Raw genomic sequence first — 24,039 nt, forward strand, 5'->3', positions numbered from 1 at the left:
TAACTACAGCCTTGGAGCAGCTGTACAATAGAATTGTACAGCACTAAGCACCTCTTGCTCTTTTGTAACCATTTACCACTTTTTTTAGTCTTTCAAAATCTGAAACAGGTTTTGAAACAAAAAAAAAGTCCCTTTTCCATGAGAAAAATGAAAAGCAACTCCATTTTCTGTGTAAAAGAACAACAAAAAAAAGAGTAAACTGCCAGTGAGCAGGAAAATGCACAAGCTTTGGAAGTGGCAGAACAGCCCACCCACACTTTAATGGATGGGTAGAAATCTGTTGCTCCATTAAAGAACGAACAAATGCTGCTCAGGAGCATAAAGCAGATTTGATCTCTCAGTTCACATTTCATGCTTGCAGCTGGAGACAGTGTTACTGTCTAACACCCTTCTCAAATGTGCAGGATGTTTTCAGCTGCTGAGGACAAAGAACTCTCTATGAGCACTTTCAATTACAGCAGATATGACCAAACACAGGCCTCACATGGCAATTTCTTGGTATTTGATGTTCCCAGCCCTCAGCCAAATGAAATATATTTAACATGAGATTTGTCTCTTAAAAGCTGTTGCCCCAAGTGAGCAGTGTGCAATGGTCTCAGGGGCCACCCAAATCTTGGACAATCACATGAGCATGTCTGTCACTCTGTCACCAGCCAATCCCACCACTGCTGAACACCACAGACATCTTCAGAGAATCTCTGCAACCACAGCCTTGGAGAATACAAGGCTTCAGCTGAGTACCAGCTCTCCTGGAAACCCCCATAGATGCCTTGTTCAGCTTTCAACCCTGATGTAATGGCTAAGAGACCAGGAACTGTCTGGCTCAGTTTCCAGTTGATGTCACGAGACCACTGTATGTATGGGCGTGCAGTTTTGAGTGAAAAGACACCATGCCCTGCCCTCCCTCCCCTGCAATAATAGACTTATAAAAGATGCCATCCCATGCTGCCTCTGGTATGAAAGACTTTACAATGGACTATTCATCAAGCTTTTCTCCTTCTTTTACTCAATTATTAAAGCCTGTGACTTACACAACTGCACTGCACAAGCTTCCAGCACCACTTGTTACCCCTCTAACCACTTCAGCTAATCACTCTTTTGTGCTGATTCCTCTCTCCTACAAATTACCTGGGAATTGTCCACATGCATATTTTACACTTTTGAGAAATTAGGGCAAGAAATCTGCTAGATGTAAGTTTTGTTCAGAGAAATGGTCAAATTAGGGAAGACATTGCATTAGTGTAATAGGATGGACCTTCAGTAAACTTGGGTTTTTACACACACTGCTCACAACTGTCTAGGGCTGAGGCAGTAAAATGAGACTCCCTCCGAGTTACCTTCTGATTCTGCAGTCCCTGAGAATCTGTGATGTAGCTTTGAGTTCCTCGGGTCACGTTATTCCAAACCAGGCACAGACAGAGAACCTAATGCTACTTTGACTGAACAAAGAAAGAAACATCAGTAGTTTGAGTCTAACAAGGTGACACTTGCAACAGTTTGAGAGATATTAATTTTAAAGAACATACAAAGTGACAGTCGTAACAAAATCACACAGAATAGGAATTTCTCTATATTAAGATTTAACCTTCTGCCTAAGCTCCTTCACCATAAAAAAGGGTAAATAATCCTCTTTAAGAAACCTTTAATGTCAAATTACACACCAATCAGTACCTACAAACACTAACAGAGCTACTAAAAAAGGCAAGCTCAGATCTACCTGGATTAAATGCTGTCTGAAGCAAAGTAAGATAAGCTTGAAAGCTCTCATAGAATATTGAATGCAATTCCAAAGTGCTCCAGATTGCTCTCTCCACCTGTTTTATGACAGGCATCAATTCCTTACACGCTCAGGTAGAAAAAACCTGCAAACCAAACAAACCCAAGAAAATACCAAAAACCAACAAAAATATCCCCACCACAATGATAACAAAAAACCATAGTAAGTAAAATTCTACTTGAAGAATTCAGAACTGTGCCTGATAAAAAGCCCACCCCAAAACACAAAGAAATCTCTATGCAAAACTGGTCTTGTAATACCAATTTTTATTCAAGATGGACTGAAAATAAATACTTACTATTACTTCCCTCATCCTGGACACAGAACAATATTCTTCTTGGTCTGTATTAACTATTTTAAAATGAGCTGCTCCAGCTTATTTCAAGTACACATAAATTTGAAGGCAACAGAGAACATATATATAATTTTTATGTGTGTGCATCCATACACAAATATTGTATATATAAACCATGTATATACATATTGTGCTGCCACCTTGTGAACAGTCTCTGAATAGGGAGGTTTAGTTCTCACAGACTCAATCCTGCCACCTTCATTCACATTTAGCTCAACTGACTTTAATATAGAAACTTTTTAAATGGGGATTCAATGTGATAAAGGATGACTGAATCAAGTGCTTAGTGCAGAAAAATTTAAAAGGCTGAATAAAATAGCTGAGTCTTCCACAGTTTCCATATGCTTTTGTGTCACAGTTTATTGCCACAGCTATTATGAAAAATGTAACTAAATTCTTTCTGATAAAAATATTGCAGCTTTGCATCCAAGTTGTATGGCTGTCTTCAAAACAGAATAAGCTGGTGCCTGTAAAAAGAACAAAAGATTAAATACATTTACTGAAGCGTTTTGCTTGAACCAGATTGTGATAATGAATAGTAAGCACTAGTAAAAAAAAAATCAAAGTAAAAACACACACATGCCAAGAAAACCCCACCTGTATTTGCAGTCTAATCTATCCTAGAGATAACGAAATTAGATAAATTAGATTAAAAAACTAGATAAATTAAAATTTATCAACTTTTCAGAATATTTCCTCAACTATTTAGAACTATCTTTATCAACTATTCAGAATATCCCACAAATGTAAGTCAAGAGACAAAATAGGAGAGAAGTCACATATTCCCCATACAGTATCCAAGGGAGCAGAGAATTTAGTTCAGCATTTCACACTTCCTAAGAAGATGATGCCTCCAATACCCAGCACTGTATGGACAGCATTTATTAGCCTTATCTTCAAAAATATTTATTTTAAATTGAAATGAAAAGAAAATCTAAAAATTTACAGAGGACACCTCTTAGGAAAAAAAATCAAAACATTTTTAACACTTGACATGAATTCCAACAGATTTAGTTCTGTTCTAGAAAAGTGAAAGTTATAACATGCAGGACATTCTTATATGTATATTTGGGAAAGAATATCAAGAGCCTTATTTTCTGCTTCTCAAAGAACCACATGCCAATCTCTAAGTAAGGAAGGAATCTCTAAGTACCACAAAGAATCACATCCCAATTTCTAAGTAAAGAGCAGCACATCCACATCCTCACTGACAGCATCAATTAGCCAACATTCTACTCACAGCTTCTGCATCGTGCTCAAGCCCAATGTCATGGTGCTCCTGCTCATCATCCCGGAATTGCTTTATTACCTGTAAAATCAGCAGCTACTGAGCCTGCTTTGCAGAGAAATCAAGGCAGCCAGTACACAGAACTAGATGCTGTTGACCATTATGTACACCATGGCAAGCCAGGGTCTCTCAAAAACTTCTCAAAGATTTGAACCTCCAATTCAGCAAGACGGGAATTATTTACAGCATTCCCCTAACCTGAAGTTCTTCTAGTGGTCTCCAAAGAAGTTTTTAAGTTCAAGCTGCTATTTAATTAATATATCACTATTTTTTCACTGTTTCAAAAAAATCTATAGCCATAGTAACTTTTAAGACTGACTAATTTCACACCCCCACATTATTCTGACAAGTTGAATAAAGGAATTAAGGTCCCTGCCTTGCCAATCAGTAAGGGTGTTCCCCTGTAAGCTAACCAGGCTTTTTTGTCCATTCTAACATACTCTAAAGAACAATTGCTTGTCCTCTAATTTTTCAGCTGGGACAAAAAGGTTTAGAGGATTTTCTCCTGCGATGCCTGCAGATGATCAGGATTGCTTAATGAAGAGCTCAGCACTTACAGACACCTGGGCACTGTCCCTGCCCAACAGGTTTGCATTGCTTTTGGTGTCCCCCCTAGTTCTCCTCATACTGGCACTGTGAATAAACTCACTGCCTGGACTTTTCTCTTTATTTTGTGCCATCTCTATCTAGTTCATTATATCATTATCTTCAGGGGTGGTATTTCCCTGGTGCACCTCAGCATCACTGGTTGCTCCAGAGACAATTTCTGTAGCAGAGGATACATTGGAATAATGAGACTTTGCTACATGTTACACTATGCACAACTGAACACACTGGTAGCCAGCAAGGCTGGAAATGAAGCAGTTCCACCTGCTGCCTGTGGAAACAGCTCAATCTCCCACAACCACCTTACAGGAACGTGTCCCACTTGGATATCTAAAATGCTTGGGAAATTATTTTCTCACAGAGCTGACAAACATCAGCTCCTTACACACTGCAAGCACCCAGGACAAGAACATGAGCAGGGTGCTGGCTGGCAGCAGTGCCAGGAGGGCAAACCCCACCCTGGGGTGTATCAAACACAGCATGGGCAGAGGGGCTGGAGAGGGGGTCACCTCGAGCTCACCCTGAGCAGCTCTGGGCCCTACAGGTTAAGGAGCATGTGAAGGTACTTGAAATGTCTTCAGAGAAAGGCAACACAGCTACTGTGCAATCAATATTTCCTCCTTTTGTTTCCCCTCTAGACCCTTCCTTTCAGTTAAAACTAATCAAACTTAAAGCATAATTCTCCCACTTGAAAAGAAAACAATGCATTACTGAAAGCATGCTAAAGATAATCCTACATATGTTTTAATTTTGGTGCTTGATCAATTTAGTGCTGGTGAAGGAAAAAGCATCCTTTTATTTTAATACTTTCTGTTGACTTCAGCATTCTAAGTGACAAAACAAAAAGATCCACTGTAAGTTCTAAAGGCATATTATTTTTAAAAGACTAAATCACATCAGATAATTCAATCAATTTGTTAAACTACTTTTAAGTCATGGTTAAATACCTGCAATAGTTCTTTGTACTTTTCTGGATCCTCTTCTATGAGAGTTCGGATCTGGTTGTTGTAGTGCTCTGATATACTCTCCTCCACAGCCACAGTGCAAGCCATTGCACCCTTCCTGCCAAGCAAAGCACTTCCAGCCCCTGGGATTGGGGTACCAGACACATGAACACAATGAAATCTGAAGCAAAACAAATAATTTAACACAATTGAAGACTTCACAAGACAACAATAACAGTAATTATCCAAACTCACCTAAAACAAAACCTGCTACGTTCCAGAAAGGCAATAAAACAGTAGGTCGAACTCTATATGCAACCATGAGCTCATTGAACTTTTTCAGGTGGTCTTTTTCTTGATTCCACATTTGCTGCAAAAGAGCCAGATCACAGAGAAGCATAAAGCCACAACAGGCAAACATTTACAACAAAACTAATAAAAACCAAAACAACTCAGGCCACGTATTCTGTGATAGCCGAGGCAATACTGTAACATCACAGAAAAGAAATGGTGGAGAAAGGCAAGTGCAGATCGTTATAAAAAGAACAGAGAAGATAGTTATAAGAAGGTAACATAAAAACATTTGCAAAATAGGACAACACTACAGCAACTGCAGCATTGGTAGCTCCCTTACCAAGTACTCCCACTGCTCTTTATAAACCCACACGTTTGGAAGTGCTCAGAAAAAAATGGACAGTAATCTTGCCGTGAAGGCTACGATCTTTCACCACCACCCGGCCGCTGTAACCACACGCAAACGAACCAGAGCCCCGGGGAGCCTCACCTGGATGACGGGTCCCACGCTGGACCGGCCCAGCACGGCCATCTGCCCCGCATAGATGCGGTTGGCCCCGTACTCCCCGGCATGGTCCACGCGGATGATGCGGTCTATGACCGGCTTGTTGATGCCCTCCTGCGCCACCCGCGTGCTGCACAGCCTGAGGGAAGCCCCCCCGCCGGGCGCAGGCCGCACACCTGTCGGAGAGACAAAGGTGACGCGAGCTCCGCCGCCCCCGGTCCCCGTCCGGGACGGGCGGGTGGGACGCTGCCACCCGCGGAGCCGAACGGCCTGAGGCGGCCCCGCGAGGGCCTAGGGAGCGGGGCAGGGAGCGGGGCAGGGAGCGGGGCCGAGCCCGTACCCGGCCCGCGGCGGAGGGGCCGGCGCTGCCACAGCGAGCACCGCAGAGCCGGGGCCGCGGCCGCCGCCATCGCGCTGAGCGCCGCGTCATCACCGCGCGCCGCCTGCCGCCATTCCGATTGGCCCCGCGCAGCCGCCGCTCCAGCCAGCGCAGCCGTCAATCAAAGCCCGCGGCCTGGTTGCCATGGGAACGAAGGGCGGCCCCTGGCGGGCGAGGCGGGAACTGCGGCGGGAGCGCTGAGGGCGGCCCCGGCCGGCCCCACAGCCACGGCGAGAGAACAGCGGCTTGGTAAAATAAATAGCGTTTATTGAACGGCCAGCCCTTCACAATGAGCACAGAAAACACTCCAAAACTTTATACTGAAAGGATAGTGTCTCACATTAACTAAGAGAGGACTGATGCAGGTTTCAAACAATAAACGCAGTTTTGTACAAGAAATCTTTAATCATAGTCTTTAAATAAAGGACTGGGTTAGTAGCCTACAGGGACACACGGTTCTCTGAGACACATGGTCCCAGCAGTTCGGGTAAGACAGAGGAAATGAGAAATTAAAGGGTATTGACACACAGTATTGCCAACCAATAATTTAACTCTGAAATATTCACATTTTAGAACACATAGACCAGGAGTCAAGATGTTCATACGAGAATAAAATACAAATAATAATGACTTAAAACATTAAAAAACCCAAAAAAGGCCCCTCCACAGCAGCAAGGCTGGTGCCCCAACAGTGCTATGCCTGCTGGCTTCTTCCTATCCTGAGTGTTTATTCAGAGCTCTTGTATCAGTTTGTTTTCTCTGAGCCATTTTGTGACCAGTTATCCAGTGTTCAACTGCTCTTGCTGCTTCAGAGCAAACCCTCACGTCTAAAAATATTTAGAAAATTTATTTCAAACCCATGCCATATTTTCTTTTCCTATGCACTATTCCAACATACTTCCATAGATCTTTTTTAAAACCAAAACATGTAAAACCATACCTTTTCCCTCTCTTGTGATTCTTATAGCATAATTTCTAAAAACAGTACAAAAGGATTTCAGTTCTGATCATATTTTACCCAAACTCCCTGAAAAAATTGGGATGTAACAAATCCCAACAACCCTGAAGCTGTATGAGAGTTAAAGTATCCTTTTTTGAACAGCTCTAACACAGTATAAATTAGCTGAATTTCCAAGTTTTGGAAATGCTAAGCCTCAGACCACAAGCAGCCATTACAGAGACCACAGTTCCAGGGTGCCAGTCAGCTGCTCAGGTTTTACAAGCTGCAAATGCTTCTGCTGTTATCTTGTTCTGGGAGTTTCAGGAAGTCAAGTTCTTTTGGCTTGTGTGGTTTTCAAGGATACCTCTGAGCTTCTGCGATCTTTCTGATTAAGAACATCTTGTCACGACTCTCCTGGAAAGACAGAAGAACAAGAATGCTCCACATGAACAGTGTTAATACAAGTCATCTACAACAGCTCATTTCTTCATTAGAAATAGGTGCACTCACCTCATTGTACTCCCCCAGCACACTGCCTGAACAATTTCAAGCTTAACAGTGGCCTTGACTTCATTTATCTCACCTCAGGTTACACATTAACAGTTCTGCATTGAGCCTAGTAAAAACACCTCACACACCTCAACATTTAAAACCATGCTTCCAGGAAGTTGAACAAGAGCAAGCAAACAAAAATAAAAAGCACAGAAGAATTTTCAGAATTCCTAGCTGATTTGTGAACACTTAAAAAAGCAGGAAGGCTTTTGTTCCTAAATTCCTCACTCCTCAAAAATCTCCCCCTGGTAGTGGTTTTTTGCACACAGGTTGTTAAATGCCATATCTAAAAGAAGCACATATCAAGAAATGAGCTATTTAGTAAGAAAGTGAGAAGTGTCACTGCTGAGGCTGAGTTCTGACTCCAGCAGTTTGTCAGATCACAGCACACAAATGCTGCCAAACCGGGCTTTTGATGGCCACAAAGCAGCATTTCTGCACTTCTCCAAAGGGCTGATTAGTGGGGACTAGTTCCACTTTCAGTACCTGCTCAAGCACTTCTGGGCCTACACTCAAGAACAAGATCAGAAAAGATGCAGTAGAAATACAGGCCTGGAGGGAAGGGTACGGAGTTGGGTGCGTGTTTGTGAGGGCAGAGAAGGAAACAGAAGTGGAGGCTGTGCAAGATGGTGGAGAGGACAGGAAACACAGGATTCACGTTCTTCTTTGGCAGAAAAAACCCATGGAGATAAGTGATTTAAACAAGGCACAGGTGAAAAACAGGGACACAGCTTCTCAGGGGCAAATCTCTTGCATGTGTGTTGCCTCATATAACCAGACCTCGTTGCAGTTGCAGCTGGTACCCAAGAAAATCAACTCCACTGAGAAATACCACAATGCTTTGGTTATTTTTCCTGGGTAATTGGTAAAACATTCTTTACTGCCTATTGCAAACACCAAATATCCAGGAGACTATGAAAACCAATATTCCTCTGCATGCCTCACTTCTGTACCCCTGAAGTTCTCTTTGTTGTGTCAGTAAAGTGTTGGGTCAGATCTTACCAAAACCAGTTGTTCTCTCAGCTGTTCAACCACTCGTTTGTGTGCTCGAGCCAAGGCAATAACATAGAACATCATGATGCTGTAAACAACAAAGAAAAAGGGAGGACTTGAGATTTCCTATGTACGTAATAACAAGTTCAGTTCAGGAGAACACATAAATGTGTGCTACAAAAGGAAGGGCTGGGTGAAGTCCTAAATAAGCCACATGGTTTTTCAAGCACAGAAGTTTTAGAAAGCATCAGGTAATAAGGGTCCAAAATTTGCAACCAGTTTAGTTAAACTGAAATGCAAAAAACTCCATTTAAACTTAAGAAAAACACTAATTTTTATTGGAAGACTGACCAGACCCTGGAATGGTGTTGTGGAGTCTCTGTATCTCTGGAGATACTGAAAATTTAACTGGGTATGGTTCCTGCTCTACTTAACCCTGTTTTGAACAGGAGAACTGGGTTAGATTCTCTCTACAGGTGACATCCAACCTTAAAAATTCTACGATTCTACACTGAATTTCGTCTTACAAAATAACTGTTTTGGGAGTTATGTTTTTTTCAGACTAGGGTTTGTGCATAGAGTTGTGATTACAGGGCTTACAGTACTAATTTGCAGAGGATTCACAGTTAACATTTTTGAGAAGGACACTGTTGAATATAGGGAAATGCAAGAGGAAATGGAACAAAGCTGATGAGTGTGAACACATGGGCAAAGACATAAGGGCTGAGGATTCACATGGGTTTTGATGCTTTTGACTGCAAATGGAAAATCTGGTCTAACAGATGCTTGGTATGAGTTCAGTAAGCAAGGAAATGCAGCTGCGTAACTGAATCAAGTCTCTACAGTACTCACCAAAGGATCACAAAAAAAGGCACTGCAAAGGCTTCTGATGCGATGCCAAAAAGGATCTGCTGCAGACCTGTTGGAAACTGAAGTATTGTATCTGGAATAACTTCCCACGAAGTGTTAAAATTCCTGAATGGCCCACATGCCTTGGAAGAGGGGATACTGTCAAAGAAGCAGAACAGAAAGATGTTACAGCAAAATGTGAAGATAAAATAATCCAGCAGAAGCCCAGCACCAGTTTGGTGATGCAGTAAAAGTGTCCTACATCTATGAAACTGTAATTTTTGTTTATATGAACTAAGCTAAAAGTTTATGTGTTATACCCTATATATTTTATTCCATTAATCATTCTAAAGTGTTGTGTCTGCTTTTACAGAACTGACAAGCTTAGAACAAGTGTCAACTTCACAGAACTTAAAGTTGTCACTTACCGTGCTATGCTGAATCCCAGAGGGATAAAAGCCAAGAGGAGCCCAATCAACAGCACCACCAGGAAGAAAAAGTTGGAACTTGATGCCCTTATAGGCCTTGCTGCAGGTTTGCGTGTGTGTATCAAGACAATCTGAAGAGGGAAGGTGAGTAAAACTGTTACCAGCACATCTATATAGAAATACATCCAAATATACTTCCCCAAGCAACTGAATTTTCTATTCTCAAACATGCCACCAGCTACCACACGACCACACCCTTTGATGTGTATGGGCTGAGAAGGGCTAAGACAAGATTGCCTCACATTTTGGTATAAGTCAATGTCTCCTAATTTGTGTAAGAATTTGGTCCAGAGGCCCTCACACACTTGCACAGAGTCAACAGACACAGGCATTTGGTGTATGATCCACAGCACTGCCACTGGCTTTGTACTGCCACATCTTCACTGATACATTCCCTCTTGCAAGACCTAAAGCATCAGCAAGAACTGGAGGCACAGAAGGAGCTGTGTGGTCACTGAGCAAAACTTCTGATAGTCAGAAATCACACAAACATCCAACCCAGCTTGGATTTTCCATTTTGCTCCCAAATTTTTAGCAGTTTTGCAAAATTTTGTCCAAGTTCTAAGCTGTGTATTGCTAGTTAATAGATTATTGTAAGAAAGTCTTAAAAACTAGCTTTGTTACATAAAAAGCATTTCTTTAAAAAAATAGGCAAATAATTTGAGAAGTAGTAATTGAAACATGGCTTTGCTTGATTTCAAAGCAAAATTCTACTGTCTGTTAAAAGCACAAAACCTTACTGAAAATGGAAGATTATTGGTTCATTCCATCCACTGCATCCACAGGTGGTTTTAGGGTTTTTTGTTGATTTTAGATCACCTGCATATCTATATGCCTGCATTACAAAAAAACAGAGATGTACTCAATTCTTTATCAAGCATGTGCCTTCATTACCTTTTTAACATAGAAGATGATGAAGTATTTTATAGTTGCTATTGCAGGGAGAAGTGGCGAAAAGAACGTTCCAATCCAGCAAATAGTCTGCCCATAAATGATTTCCAGGACATTGTCAGAAATTTCAAATTCCTTATGTCCAAACCACTGAACAAGCTTCCAAGAGCAATGAGTAACTAACAACCTGAAACCACAGAATATTGTTAGTCCTAAAGTGAAGTTGAAGAATTTAGATGCATTCTAACACATTTGAAACACACACAACTTAGCATTTAAGCATTAGACGACATAACAGAAAAGGTCTGAAGAAAAAAGCTCTCAAATATCAAAACCTATACAGCCATCTGAATAGCAAACAGGTGCTCAAAACACCAGAAATATGTTTATGCTTTATTTTAAAACTAATAATTTGGTTAGCAATTTAAAGCAGAAAAAAGAAAATGTGTTTCATATGTCATTTGTAAAAATATGCTCAAAAAGCAGAGATACATACTTTCTGGGGAAGTCCGCAAAAAGGGCCACAGCAAGGATTACAATAAAATCAAATATCATCAGTTTGTACATTTCTTGTCCAACATCAGATTCCCAGCACTACAAAAACAAGTCAGGAAAAACAAGATTAGCAGTCTAAATAAACAAGTGAAAAATCTGTCTATCACTAAAGCAATAACCCTCTCAGTTAACACCATGAAGGTTCAAATGCTATTAACTGCAATTTCTAAAATATTCAAATGTTTCAAAGTTCCCGTGCCAAACTCTTCACTTTTTTGTTTGTTTGATTTTGGGGTTTTTGTGTGGGGTGGGGGGGTGGGGGAGGGTGGTGGCTGGGTGTGTTTGGTTTGGTTTTGGTGGTTGGGGTGTGTTTTTGGGGTATTTTTTTTTTCTTTCTTTTGAGGAAAACCCATTTGTCTTAATGTTGCAAAAGGCAGTAGCACAATGTCTCCAAAACACAGCTACCTCAGACAATCCTTGTAGTGGACAGAAAGTCTGTGCTAAGGAATCATCTGCCACTGGACTAACTCTAATCAGTTTTAGACTAGCAAAGGATATATGTGTAACAACTGGTACTGGTTTGCACTGAGCAGTGGGAATTAACACCAGGTACAGCATGAACAGCAACCCCAGGGCTCCTACTGAACACCTCTAGACAAGCAACTCTCATGGAAAACAAATCTCTGTTCACAAGCTCAGATGAATTAACACCAAGGTAAATCTGCTTACAGGATAGAGTTTGTAATTGTATCCACAGGGCTTACACTTGTCACTGCCACAGCCGGCGATCTGACTCCACAGTGAGAACAAGAGGACGCCAATATTGGCCAACCGCACGAAGACACACCTGGAAGAAAGGCAAAACCTAACTCTAAATGTGCCAAAAAACAGCCATGTTAACACTTGGCTCACCTTGTACAGGAGTCCAAGGAAGCCTTAAAACACAAAAGGGTCATGCAGACCTTTAACAGGGCAGCCAGCCAGACAATAAACACATTTCTTTCCTTAGTAGTAAGTTAAAATTGCTTTTGACCTTCCCAGCTTTAGGCTACAGTCCCTTGTTTTTTTCTCAGTAGTGTTCCTAGATCAGTCATTTCAGATGCAGATCTTGATGCTGCAATGGGTTGCAATTCCCTCTGGTACAGTTCTGTGTGCAGCATTTCCAATTCACATAGCTTCAGGCCTTCTGAGGCACTTGGCCAAATCACAGATACAAAGCATGGACTTGCAGAGTTCAGGTGCTTCAACCCAGATCTTACTGCCTTAAGCTGCCAAACATCAGCTCTTACACTGACACATCTTTTACCCCAAAACTTTTAACTTCTGCCTTGAGCAAAGCTGTGCTTCAGTCACTGCTGTACACTCACTTTTGCTTATTTAGGGAACTGCTGCATGCAAAGCAGTGAATCCACAGCTCTGCAGCCACAAGTTCTCTACTGATTGTTTATTCACGTTGAAGATGTCCAGACCACACAGCTAAATGGGACCAAGAAAAAATGTGGACTGAGATGATTGCACTGCACTGTCATCAAAACACATTGTTCCCAGATTTAAAGTTTCCAATTAAACATTGGCAAAACAATGCCTCCTTGCTTTCCAGTGCCAACTTCTCTGCTTCTTGATGTTTCAATGTTTACAATACATATAGCCTTCCAAGAACAAGTTGTTGAAACATCCAAAGACACAATAAAAACATCTTTACCTCAAGAGCGTCAGCTTGATTTCAAAGGCTGGTGTATAGTCTTCAAATCTGATCAGAAATGCAAAGATCAGAGGACCGATGAAGTTGGCCAGTGTGATCACCATGGAAGGCAAATACTGCACTAAGAGATTAACCTGGGAGTTTACATTGCCAATGTCCTGCAGGAGAAGAGATGAGACAAACACAATGCTTAGAGAAACACACCTTCCTGAGCGTGCTGTCTGCAGCTACACACCAGCCTGCCCTGTCCAGGATTCAGGCAGCATCTTTTACTCCGTCTTCATCCTCCACCAACATTTGCACCAGGCAATAGGAATCAACACCAGGTGCAACATGAATGGCAAACCCAGGGCTGAATCTGAATACCTCAAGACAAGCAAGTTTCATGGAAAATAAATCTCTATCCTTTATACGAGCCTGATCACTGCTATCTCTGCAGTTTGCTGCTACACACCCTTGCTTTCTCCTACTGCTTTCACCAGGAACTCCCTCCCCCTCCAGGTAAGAGTATTTTCCTCAAAGCTTCTGTTTAAAGAGGTTCATTCACCAAGGTTTGTGTCTGACTGTTGCTAACCAACACCAAGGCTACCAGGTTTTACAACCATTCCAAGTGCAGACACTTTCCAATTTATTCTTTCTGGTGCCAAGCAACTCCCCTGACTTTCCTACCATCCTGACAAGCTCCTGACAAGCATCCTGACTGCTCATTAAGACAAGGTCAAGATATCAACCCTTCTACTTAAAGCCCACAGTAAGTGAAGCTGTTCTTGAAGTTGTTCAGTGTTGTGCAGTCCTCTTCTCTGCCCTCAAACAATACCTCTGACATATAAACTCATTTAGCCCCCATTTCCTGCTTCTGTCTGTGCAATCCTGGCAGTTTACAGAAGTTCAGAGTTAGGTTCATGAGCACAACTTTCCTCGTGAACAGCTAAGTCCATCACACCAGGAACTCACACAGGGGAGAGAAAAATGGTGGTCCCCATTTCTACCAGACTAATCAAACTCTGAGGTCCTACATAGAAGTCAGTTACTTTTGTGAAGCTGTCACAACCAGAAGCTTGTCTGCTTTGTTCTGCTTCTGAACCACTCTTTCCATCTGCTTGTCCTGACGGAGGTGAAACCAACTCAACCTGATTCTTTCTGCTAGTGATGCAAGAACCTTTGCTTCTGAAAACTGCTGTGATCAAAGCCTTCCTGTTTCCCCACAGAGCGGTAACTCAAGCCACAAGACAGATCACAATCTTCACTCTGCCTTCCCCTGAAGTGCATTTTTGCAGTTGACAGTGAACCAGATCATGTGAAACAGATCATGATGAAGTTTGATTTAACCAGGTCAGTTCTCCCAGCCAGTTCACAGCCCAGACCCAGCAGATCACAGTGAGCTGAGCACAGTTACAATGGAAGGGTAGTGAGGGCTACTCTTCTTGTCAGCTCCAAGGCACTCAACACTGAAGCCTCTGCAGCACTAGGAGACATTACTGGGGAGCCTTTTTTGGCACATGGTTCTTCATCTTTCCTGCTCTCATCTACTAAAAAACTAAGTCTGTAGAAAGCATTTTCTCATCCCTGCATGAAAGGTGCTATATTAAGATACTTGACTCTTTCACAATAGTTCCTCTTGCTGTAATCACCAGCCTTCACCAAATCTGTCCTAGTGTCATTTCTTATACTCACATTGGAGTTTTCTTGAGAGAAGACAGTTACTCTATAAATTGAGTAAAAACATCCTGATAAAATGGCTATGACAATTATATTTATAAATATTCTCAGAGAGTAGATGCGTAACTTTTCTCCCATTTTCCTCTCAGCTATTTTTTGCTTCAGTTTTTCTTCCTGCAAGTCCGTCTACAAAGAAAAGGAAGAAGAGATGCAGTTTTTTGGTGCAGCATACAACACTTAACATTATGTCTTCTACCCCGAGAAGTGCAAATCTGTAGCCTGTTCTAGGAGAGTCACTCCAGTGCCTGCCCAAGCACACAGAATGGAGTGTCTGTTCTTTGACAAAACAGGTCCATGCAGGAATGGAAGCCCCTGTATGCTCAGCCTCCTCGAGCTGAGGGCTCTGTAGCCAAAGACAAGCGTCCTGCAATCCTCTTCTCTCTACTGTATCAGTAACACATTTCCTTGAGGACAGACAGTTTGCATCTTTGTTGAGAGAGACTGATCTCAGCTTGAAACTAAACTCTGAAATGGGTAAACCAGTCACTCATCTCATTACTTCTGCAGGTAAGTAACCAGCCCTCACCACTATGGCTCAAAATTCCTTCTACTCTTTGTGAAGAAAAATTGGGGGATGGCACTGAAAGAAGGAAGAAGAGTCTTGAGCAGCTTGTCATGTAAACTTGGTGTATTTCACCTTAACTGACATGAAAATAAAGTATCTCCTGTGAAGGCAATTTAACCTGGGCAAACCCATGTAACACCCATATGAGTGTATTTTCAGAGGACTGATGTCCATCAAACAGTAATATTAAGGGGCTAGTTCTTCTAAGATGTGTGTTCTGGAGGCAAAAGTGTAGCAAGTGAAGGAGGTTCTGATTCTATAATGAAAACAGATGACTGTGAACTTCACTAGAGCAGAAAGCAACTCACTGTAATTTATGAAATCTGTAATTATTGCTTTGTGGTTTGAAGTGGAAGCATCTTCTCAAAGGTAATTTTTTCACTACACAAATCTCTGCTTCCAGCGTACAGAGAGCAAAAAGAAGGTCCTTGTTTTACCACAAGAGCCTTTCAGACTCTTTTCAGAGCTTTATGATTTGGGAAATCTATAGCTGCATCAGCATTTTGTATGTGCATGCGTGCCAAAGACACCTAGTGAGAATTTTTCAGTATCTTCTTACTGCAACAATACTCTCAAACAGTACAAAGAGCACCATCTGAATTTTATTTCCCCAAATTACTGCTTACTGCACTGCGTGCTTAAAACCCAGAAGACTCCAACTGCTCCCTGCAGGGTTTTGCCTGCAGCTGGGACAGATCTTCCTGCTGGACTATGCAGAAACTAACACAGGAAGCAGGACTGGAGTGTGAGGAAGAGGCAGATAAGCAGCTAACAGGCTGGCGTGGGTCCCCAGTGGATGGGGGAAGGGCCAACAACATCCGTGCCAATCCTTCTCACGTTGCACCACAACTCCAGCTACCTAGAAAGCATGCAAGAGGATGTGGACTGTACCCCCAAAACAAGCAACTTCAATCCTTCTTAACTTTATTCCCTTATCTGCAAAATTGCACCCATCTCTTTTTAGCCATCTAAGCTGTATGAAACCATAATCACAAAAAAGCAGAAGTTACTCACCTGGAGCTCATATTGCAAGCTGCGATGTTTCAGCCGGGCTGCATTTGGATCTGTAATGCAGAAATCCCAGCCTGCAAAGACTTTGTTACAGTAACTCTGAAATGGATCTGCATCATGCACTAAGTTTTGCTTAAAGCCTTCCACAGACCTAGAGAAAAATTGTGAGAAGATGTATTTTATGCACAGGAAAAACACACACAAGCAACCCGGCTGATCAAAGACTAAATGACCCCCTCTGTGAGGAAACTGTCACCTTTGCTTAGTACCAGCCAGTGTCTGGGACTCTTTCAGTGTGAGATTCTGCAGCAGCTGACCCTGACTGATACAGGTTATTCCTATCTGCACTTCACCACAGTCACACCATCTCACCTCACCCAGACCCAGCAAAGGAAACTGAGATGGCACAGATAAAACTCAACCAAAAACCCCAAAAAATCCTCCAAAAATTCAGTATAGTAGAGGAGCTTTCACTTATAGGTATGCATACATATGAAAAACTGATACTTCAAATTGTTTTCTTTTTCCCAAGCCCTCCAAAGGCTACTGTGGCACAGCATCCTCAGGGAAAAGACTCCCCATTTCCACATAAACAACTCTAGAACACAGTATGTTCCCTTCAAGAAGGAATACAACCTAAACTGTGCAACAAATAACAGTAAATAAACAACACCAAAATGTTTACCTCTTTATTATCCAGAGGGAACTTAAGGTAAGGTAGGCAAATGTAGCCAGCAGGTATGCGAGTGGCAAGTTGTACCTCATGATACTGATCCATACAGCATCTATTGAGTAATAGCCATAAAACAAACTTGTCACTTCAAGGAATCCCTGTGAAAATGAAGTTGAAATAGAATTTGTAAAAGCAGCAACAACTGCCCCATTAAATCCAACCTGGCATTAAGCAATCATTTTACAAATTTAAAATTAGGGCCCCCAGCAAGCTACAAGTCTGTAGCTTCTAAATACTCCCATTGCCTCTACCAAACTGTAGTGCAGGCACTGTGTGCTTAAAATCCCTCCCCTCTCCAGTCAAAGAGCTGCAGGACACAGACACTGGGACCCTACACAGAGAGCACAATAGGCAGTGTGCTCCAGAATAATAAGGGATAGCAGCTGGGGAGGAGAGGCACAGGCTGCAGCACGTGGCCAGCCAGGCCTTGTGGTCACTCGGTAAAAGTCAGTTTGAAAACTGCCCTTCTCAGAAATAACCTACCCCAGTGATGCATATGCCTTACCATTTTTCAAAATTATCAAAGCTTCATTCCACAAGTAATTTTTTAATTCATTTTAGATGCTACATGAGACACTTAATTAAAAAAAAAAAACAACTAATTACTTACAGTGCCACTGAGCAAATCTTTGAGGTAAGTATAGAAGTAAATAAGTCCCTTATTACCACTAGGTTTATAAATTGTGCAGGTATCATCTGCCAAAAGAAAGGCATGAAAAGTCACTCAAATGGTAATGCCCTCTGAACTGCAAGATCACGTTAATTCAAACATGCCACTCTTATAAAAAGGCTTTCCTTTTTTTCTGGGAGGTGGAGAGGAAGCTGATGGAAAGGGGGAATCTTACAACAGCTGTACATAGAGAAGTTGTTTACCTATGTTCTTTGGAGAAATGTAAGCAATGGTACTGTTGAATATTCCATATTTAGAAATTATGGTGGGAAGAGTAACAAAACTGAACATCAGGATAAAAATTATAAAGTTCAGCAGGACCAGAAAGCGCAGGAAGGAGAAGTAGGACTGGATGCCAGTACCAAATTTCCCTGGGAATAAAAGAAACATGTGCCAATAATTAAGATGATAAAACCACTGAAAATACAGAGAAAGATTATAAAATCAGTTTCACTGAAGCGAAGAAACATTGTTAAAGCTAGTTTTAAGTACTAGGGACTTCTAGCAATATAACTGAAATGCAGGTTGGACATATTAATTATTTTTTCCAATGTATTTCTTTCTACCATATAATGGATTTTTCGTTCAGCAATAATAAGGGAAGAAAGTAACTTTTTAAGCACATGTAGTTATATCTGAAACTATGCTCACACAGGTAAAACTGCCAATAACTTTCCAGAGGAGAAATGGACATCAGAATAGAAATACCTTCTATGCTGTGAATATCATGTCGCCACAGCACCAGGTAAGATGACAAGCCCTTGACTTCAGTGAGTGCTTTTTTCAGTGATTTACTGCTAGTTCTTCTCCATTTCTTCCATCTAGTTAAATGTTCTGTATCAGCCTGCTGAGAGTCCCTAAGAAGCCAGAAATACAGTTACTGAGCACAAGAAATAATTTTTCTCTCCATGTAAGAGGGCTTAGCAGGATGGAGCCTGCCCACAGCCTTCAGGGGAATAGCTACAGACACACAAGCTCTCCCCATTTGATCTTGCTGGTAATGGCAACATCAACTTAATTCAAAGAGGGCAAGCTGTCTCATGAAAAACACTCACCTCTCTTGGAGAAAAAACAAATACAAAAAAAACCCCAACAAAACAAAACTGACAATAAATTTTTGAAAAATTTGCTGAAAAGTGCCAATTCAATGAATTTGAGAAAATATTTTTTGCCAGCACCTCTGGGCACGCACTGTTCTAATGACAAGCTGCAAAGAAACACTGAGAATGTGCCACTGTCTGTAATTTTTAACCATTCACTTATGGATTTTCATACTATATGAATACATTTGCATTTTAAAAATTGCTGCCTGGTCAGCAACAGCATCAAGGAAAATTCTCAGTGGCTCAGAGTTTTCATTTTGTTGTTTCTTTCAAGAAACCTTAAAACCAGACAAAACTTCATAGAAACGTAGCTTGAAAATGGATTTGTATGCAGCAAATTCTTTTCCAGCCTCTGATGCCACTGAAGAAGGGCAGCAGTTATGTAAGTACCCATGAGGACACGGTGCTGGCATACCAAGGTTTCAGTTTTAAAAGATTGTAGTCAACCCTACTCATGTGCTCAAGGGATGCACTGCCGTGCGTGCTCTGTGTTGCCGGTTTCCTCATCCTTTCAGCATTTTGGCAGGAAGTCAAATTAAACCTATACAAACAATCAGGCAGCAGATGACCTCAGCTTTAAGAGCAAACACAGCTCCTCTCAAGAGATTTCATTCTGTGGAAACTACAGGCTGCAGTTTGCAGTGTTTTAACTCTGCAGAACTGCCTGGTCCATGCTCGGTTTGCATTGTAAATAGAAGCGTGGGCTGCATATTCATCCGAGTTACAGAAGTCGAGTGTTCAGCTCTCAGGACGTTTATGCCAAGCACTTTGTGTTGGCAGCTGCTGCACAAATGCAGATCACCGATCTGTAGAAGCGCCAAGAAGCCCCACCAGAATCTCTCAGTGCTAACATGTGTAAACAAGCCTGGGACATTGCAAACTCACTCCTCCCTCCAGTTCCTTTTTATTGAAGAACTGAACTCTAGATACCCAACTTCAAATAAAAACTCAGGGTATCAAGCACTTTCCTTTACCGTGACTTCGATCTTCTACTGTTTCTTGTGTACAGGCTAGAGACTTAAACTCCAGGGTCAGGCTGTTTGCCACTGCTCTTGCAATAGTGTAGCTCTTGTTCTCCCCGGAGTACCAGACATTAATTGTCCTTCCACCTCTCTTCTGGTTCATAACTAGAACTACAATGTACCTGATTTAAAGGTGCAGCTGTTGTCTGACAGTGCAAAACCACATCCGGTATCCTCTATTCTCAAAGCAGTTCTCAGTTTAGCAATGAGACATGAGATAACAAGCACTGAAATTCAGGCGGAGCAAAGCAAGGTCTTTGCAATCACTCCCTCCGGGGGGTTACCACCAGGGGGGCAGGAACAGCCCACAGGAAAGAGTCATTTAAAAAGGAACGGGGCGGGGGGAGAAGATAAAATGAAGCAAAGGGCCTGGGAAGCTTCCTATCAACTGTACAGTGCCACAGCAGAGAGAGCACTACATTGTGTAAGAGCAGCTAAGCAGACTCAAGAGCAGCAGCATTCGCATAGCAGCGGGGGGGGGGTGTGGGGATGTGTGTGTGTTCATGCAGATAACTCGCAGTGACCCTTGAAATCACAAAACCCTGAGGAAAAAAAAAAAAGTAACAAAAAATCAAAACGGAAAACAGTGAGAAACGCATTTGTTTGCTACAGGTAATTCCCAGTTTTGACTAGTTTCTTCCAATTCAACCTACTTCTGCCCCCAGTCAGCGACTCCCTCGTGCCAGCCAAGAGCACTCGGGCACCCCCTTGTCAGAATCACATGGCACAGGGTAAAACAGATACAGCCGAACCCAGTTCTGCTTCACCCTTCCAGCGCACCTGGGTTGTGTTTAGGAAAAAGTCATTAAAAAAAAAAACCAAGGAAGAAACGCGCGAAGATTAACCTTATTCTCCTCTTCTCTGCCATGGATTTCGGGTGCTCTCTGGCAGGGCGATCAGCCAGTTCGCCTGTCTCCGCTCGGGCCGCGTCCCCGCGGCTGCCGGCGGTGCCCAGCAGGGCCGGCCGGCACTCCTGGGTGCCCCCGCGGCGCCTCCGCGCCGACTGGCAGCTGGGCAGCTCCTGCAGGAAATCCACAGGTGCGGCGCCGTGAGGCTCCTCGGCAAGGAGAGAGAGCCCTGCGGGGGAGAGACAGGGGCTGCGGGTCGGGGGTCGCGGTGCCAGGGCGGCCGGGACCCCGCAGCGCCGCGAGGGGCGAGGCGAGAGCAGCGCCGCTCCCGTGCCGTTCCGTGCCGTTCCGTGCCGTCCCTCCATCCCCCCGCCACCTGCGGGGGCCGCCGGTGCTGCCGCCGCCCCGCCTGCCCCGCGCCCTCACCGCCGCTGTCCCGCTGCCATGCCGGCCCCGCGGCGGCCCCCAGCCCGCTCATGGCTGCGGGGGAAGCCGGAGCCCCGCGCCGGTGCCGCCGTTTCCGGGCGCGGCGGGGCCGTGGGGCGGCGGCTGCCGGGACGGGGCTGGAGGGCGGGGTGAGGCTGCCCCGGGGCCGCCTTCCCCCGGCCCACACCCGCCGGGGCGCCCGCAGCCAACAGGATCGCATTTTGGGAATTCGGAGTCTTTCTGTTCCTCTTAGCCCGGGCTTGTTTTAAACTGTGCGTGAAGATACACGGCAGGGTGTAAAGGCTCCTGCCATCAGCCCGCCCTCTCCGCTAGAAGGGGCTCACGCACCCAAGGTGCGGAGCTGGGGGTGTTCTGGCTGCTGGGCATCTCTCACCGACGTTTGGCTCGGAAATAAATTTCGTTTCAATGTCTTCCGTCAGTATTAACTGCCCGTGCTGGTGTTGGGTGCTGTAAAAACTTACAAACTCCGATACCTTGTCAGTTCTCGTTAGGTCACAAGCCCGAACTCACAGCTTGTTCTGTGACTGGACGCAGTGGCGCAGGCTGCAGTGGAAACAGCACAGCTTTACTCTTGAATGTGAAAACTTGGTGTGAACTGGAACAAATAAAGTCAGTAGATGCTGAGCCTTTTTTCGCATCTGAGAGCGAGGGTGGGTTTTGTGTGACCTTGTAGTAAACGTCTGAGAGAGACTTATTTCTTGCCTTTTGTGTGAAATTAACAGCATGTGTGACAAATAAAGAAGTGAAACCTCCAGAAGTCTCAAAAGCCTTACGTGGAGGGGAAAAAAATATTTCTAGCCTTTCTTACTTTATTCTACTGATAATTAAAAGATAACCAGATTTTTCTGAACGTTCTTCATGCACTTTCTGCAGTAGTTTTAAAGATAAGTCATTATGAGGCTTCAAAATGCTGAATCAGGCACAAATGAGCATGTTTCTTCTGTGAGCTGTGTGCCATCAGCTCAGGTATATAATTTTCAAATTGTTTTGCTAGCAACAATCTATGTCGGTAATCTATTTTCATTATAAAACCATAAAATGTTGTTGATAAAAATAAAAGTTCTCAAAGTAATTTAGATGTACATGTTTATAATCTGTGTTACCAGCAGAGGTGAAAGGTATATCTTAAGGGGAATTGTTGTGAAATACAGAGACATGGAATTAAAGCACAGCAACTTCCTTATTGCACTGAATGACTTAAAAAAACAACATAGAAACACACTGTGGCAGTGTTCTTGCCTTTGTGCTGGCAGGTTTGTCTTTGTGATGATCTCAAAGGTTTCTTCCAGCCTTGATGGTTCTATGATTCTATAACTAATATAGATTTTTGATGAGAACAACCTGTAACTTGCCCTCATCCTTCTATAAGTCGCTCTGGAGGCCTATTACTTTTTTCCCTTCTCCTTTTCAGAGAGCTCAGAGATTTCAGAGATCAGGATGGGTTTTGCCAGGTGGGATTTTTTGTATAGCAAAGGCTGATGCTGTGAGAGTATCAGCAGGATTGGGGTATTGGTGACAGAGCTGGACACCCCAGTGACACACATTTGCACAGGTGATTGTGGTTCCTTGGGTTTCATGGGATTCATTTGAACAGCTCCCAGCTGATCATTTTGAAAAACTCAGGGCATGGAAAATAAAACCCCTCAGCAGCATTCCTGAAAAATCATTTAGTGTTGTTGAGCATTAGCGCTGAGCTTGTGATTCATGTGCTGGATAAGATTGTGCATTTATACCCACTGTTACTGGTGCCTTGAAGCCACCCAAGCATGGGCTTTGTGTGGCCCTAAATAGGAATATTTACGGGGTAAAGCTGCCCTGGGGTGTCATCTGGGGTGGCAGTTTCACTTTTTATGTTTCTTTTTTTACCATGAAGAATACAAAGAGGAAAGGTGAATAATACACTTGAGGTTAAATAAACTCTTTCTGAAACTCTGTGTTCTAGAGAAGTATTGTGTTAATGATCCCATGAGAACAAATTTAAATAAAGATTGGAGGAATTGAAACAAGATTGACTTCCCTAGGAATTTTGTGAGAACATTTTCTAACATTCTTTTTTTTCAGTTGAGAAAGCTTTTATGACACTTGGAAATGTTTCAATGAATTTTATGGATCACAGCAATCCCAGGTGGAAAAACAGGAAGACAGACATGCTGAGGAGGAGAGGATGGATGATTCTACCAGAGCACAACGGTCACATGCAGGGAATGCAGTAAGTTCCACTTGTATATCATTTGTCCAGTGTTCCTTATCCACAAAAGCAGCAGCTCTCAGTATGTGCTGAGCATGGAAGCCAGTGCCATATTCTGTTTCCCAGGATGCTGGAGATAGGTCTGTCACATTTAGTAACACCATCCATTTCCAGGACAATTTTTCTTTTGCATGGTTCCTCTTCCTAATGCCACAGCTCAAAAATGCTTCTAAACATTCAGGGAAGTTGTGAGTGATTGCTTTAATTTTTGGGGGATCTCATGTTTGACTACCCTGGTACCTTGTGCTGTGGCCTGTGCATCGTGCAGGCAGCTCCGGGTCAGTACAGGGGATCTGCAGACAGGTCCTCTTGAGCCATGCCAGGAATGTTGCTTAGGGCAAAACCTAATCTTAAAGCAGCATTAGAAAACTTCACTTAAGTCTATGCAGAATGTGTCTGGTACAGGATAAACACGTTTTACCAAGTTCAGGAGCTGGAAAAGCACTAGTCATTTGGTAAAAGCAGTTACACCAGCACAGCTTCTGAACACAGAGCAGATTGATTTATTTATTACCAGTTCCCCGCTGGCATTAGTCTGCAGGCTGACAGGGGTATTTTTCATCTGTTTGCACTTTTAGTCTTGCTGACCAGAGAAGTTACTTAGGAATAGTTGGT

The 24,039-nt window shown here is 42.9% G+C and overlaps 2 protein-coding genes and 1 long non-coding RNA gene across 4 annotated transcripts; 1 reads left to right on the top strand and 2 right to left on the bottom strand.

The window, feature by feature from the left end:
• Window positions 1–2,026: 2,026 nt before the first annotated feature.
• COQ7 (coenzyme Q7, hydroxylase) lies at window positions 2,027–6,214 on the bottom strand. The gene is made up of 6 exons (XM_053991970.1): window positions 6,110–6,214; window positions 5,755–5,945; window positions 5,226–5,340; window positions 4,974–5,113; window positions 3,373–3,441; window positions 2,027–2,599 (listed from the first exon to the last, which is right to left on the bottom strand). The coding sequence occupies exons 1-6, from the start codon at window positions 6,177–6,179 to the stop codon at window positions 2,522–2,524; spliced, it is 663 nt and encodes a 220-aa protein (XP_053847945.1). The 5' UTR covers window positions 6,180–6,214; the 3' UTR covers window positions 2,027–2,521.
• Window positions 6,215–6,394: 180 nt separating this feature from the next.
• On the bottom strand, window positions 6,395–21,851 carry TMC7 (transmembrane channel like 7). Of its 2 annotated transcripts, XM_053991968.1 has the most exons (16): window positions 21,156–21,851; window positions 20,727–20,958; window positions 18,465–18,613; window positions 17,960–18,127; window positions 17,697–17,782; window positions 17,039–17,184; window positions 16,357–16,504; window positions 14,733–14,903; window positions 13,059–13,216; window positions 12,086–12,203; window positions 11,358–11,455; window positions 10,865–11,048; window positions 9,911–10,041; window positions 9,486–9,641; window positions 8,643–8,721; window positions 6,395–7,502 (listed from the first exon to the last, which is right to left on the bottom strand). In XM_053991968.1, exons 1-16 carry the CDS (start codon window positions 21,373–21,375, stop codon window positions 7,443–7,445), a joined length of 2,304 nt encoding a protein of 767 aa, XP_053847943.1. In that variant the 5' UTR covers window positions 21,376–21,851; the 3' UTR covers window positions 6,395–7,442. The 2 variants fall into 2 exon arrangements, with proteins under 2 accessions (XP_053847943.1, XP_053847944.1); XM_053991969.1 differs by lacking the exon at window positions 14,733–14,903.
• LOC128815319 (uncharacterized) lies at window positions 9,969–19,627 on the top strand. The gene is made up of 3 exons (XR_008439614.1): window positions 9,969–10,054; window positions 18,412–18,501; window positions 18,582–19,627. It is a non-coding gene; the product is annotated as an uncharacterized LOC128815319 (long non-coding RNA).
• Window positions 21,852–24,039: the final 2,188 nt, after the last annotated feature.

This window comes from Vidua macroura, chromosome 16 (genome assembly GCF_024509145.1).
Source record: "Vidua macroura isolate BioBank_ID:100142 chromosome 16, ASM2450914v1, whole genome shotgun sequence".
Classification (NCBI taxonomy): Eukaryota; Metazoa; Chordata; class Aves; order Passeriformes; family Viduidae; genus Vidua; species Vidua macroura.

Coding starts and splice junctions, on each gene's coding strand:
- COQ7 (XM_053991970.1), bottom strand. CDS start 6,179: ATGGCGGCGGCCGCGGCCCCGGCTCTGCGGTGCTCGCTGTGGCAGCGC. Junction 5,946..6,109: donor GCCCCTCCGCCGCGGGCCGG/GTACGGGCTCGG, acceptor TCTCTCCGACAG/GTGTGCGGCCTGCGCCCGGC. Junction 5,114..5,225: donor CGTAGCAGGTTTTGTTTTAG/GTGAGTTTGGAT, acceptor CCCCAATCCCAG/GGGCTGGAAGTGCTTTGCTT.
- TMC7 (XM_053991968.1), bottom strand. CDS start 21,375: ATGCGATCCTGTTGGCTGCGGGCGCCCCGGCGGGTGTGGGCCGGGGGA. Junction 10,042..10,864: donor TCATCTTCTATGTTAAAAAG/GTAATGAAGGCA, acceptor TTCCCTCTTCAG/ATTGTCTTGATACACACACG. Junction 9,642..9,910: donor CTGGGATTCAGCATAGCACG/GTAAGTGACAAC, acceptor CTTCTTTGACAG/TATCCCCTCTTCCAAGGCAT.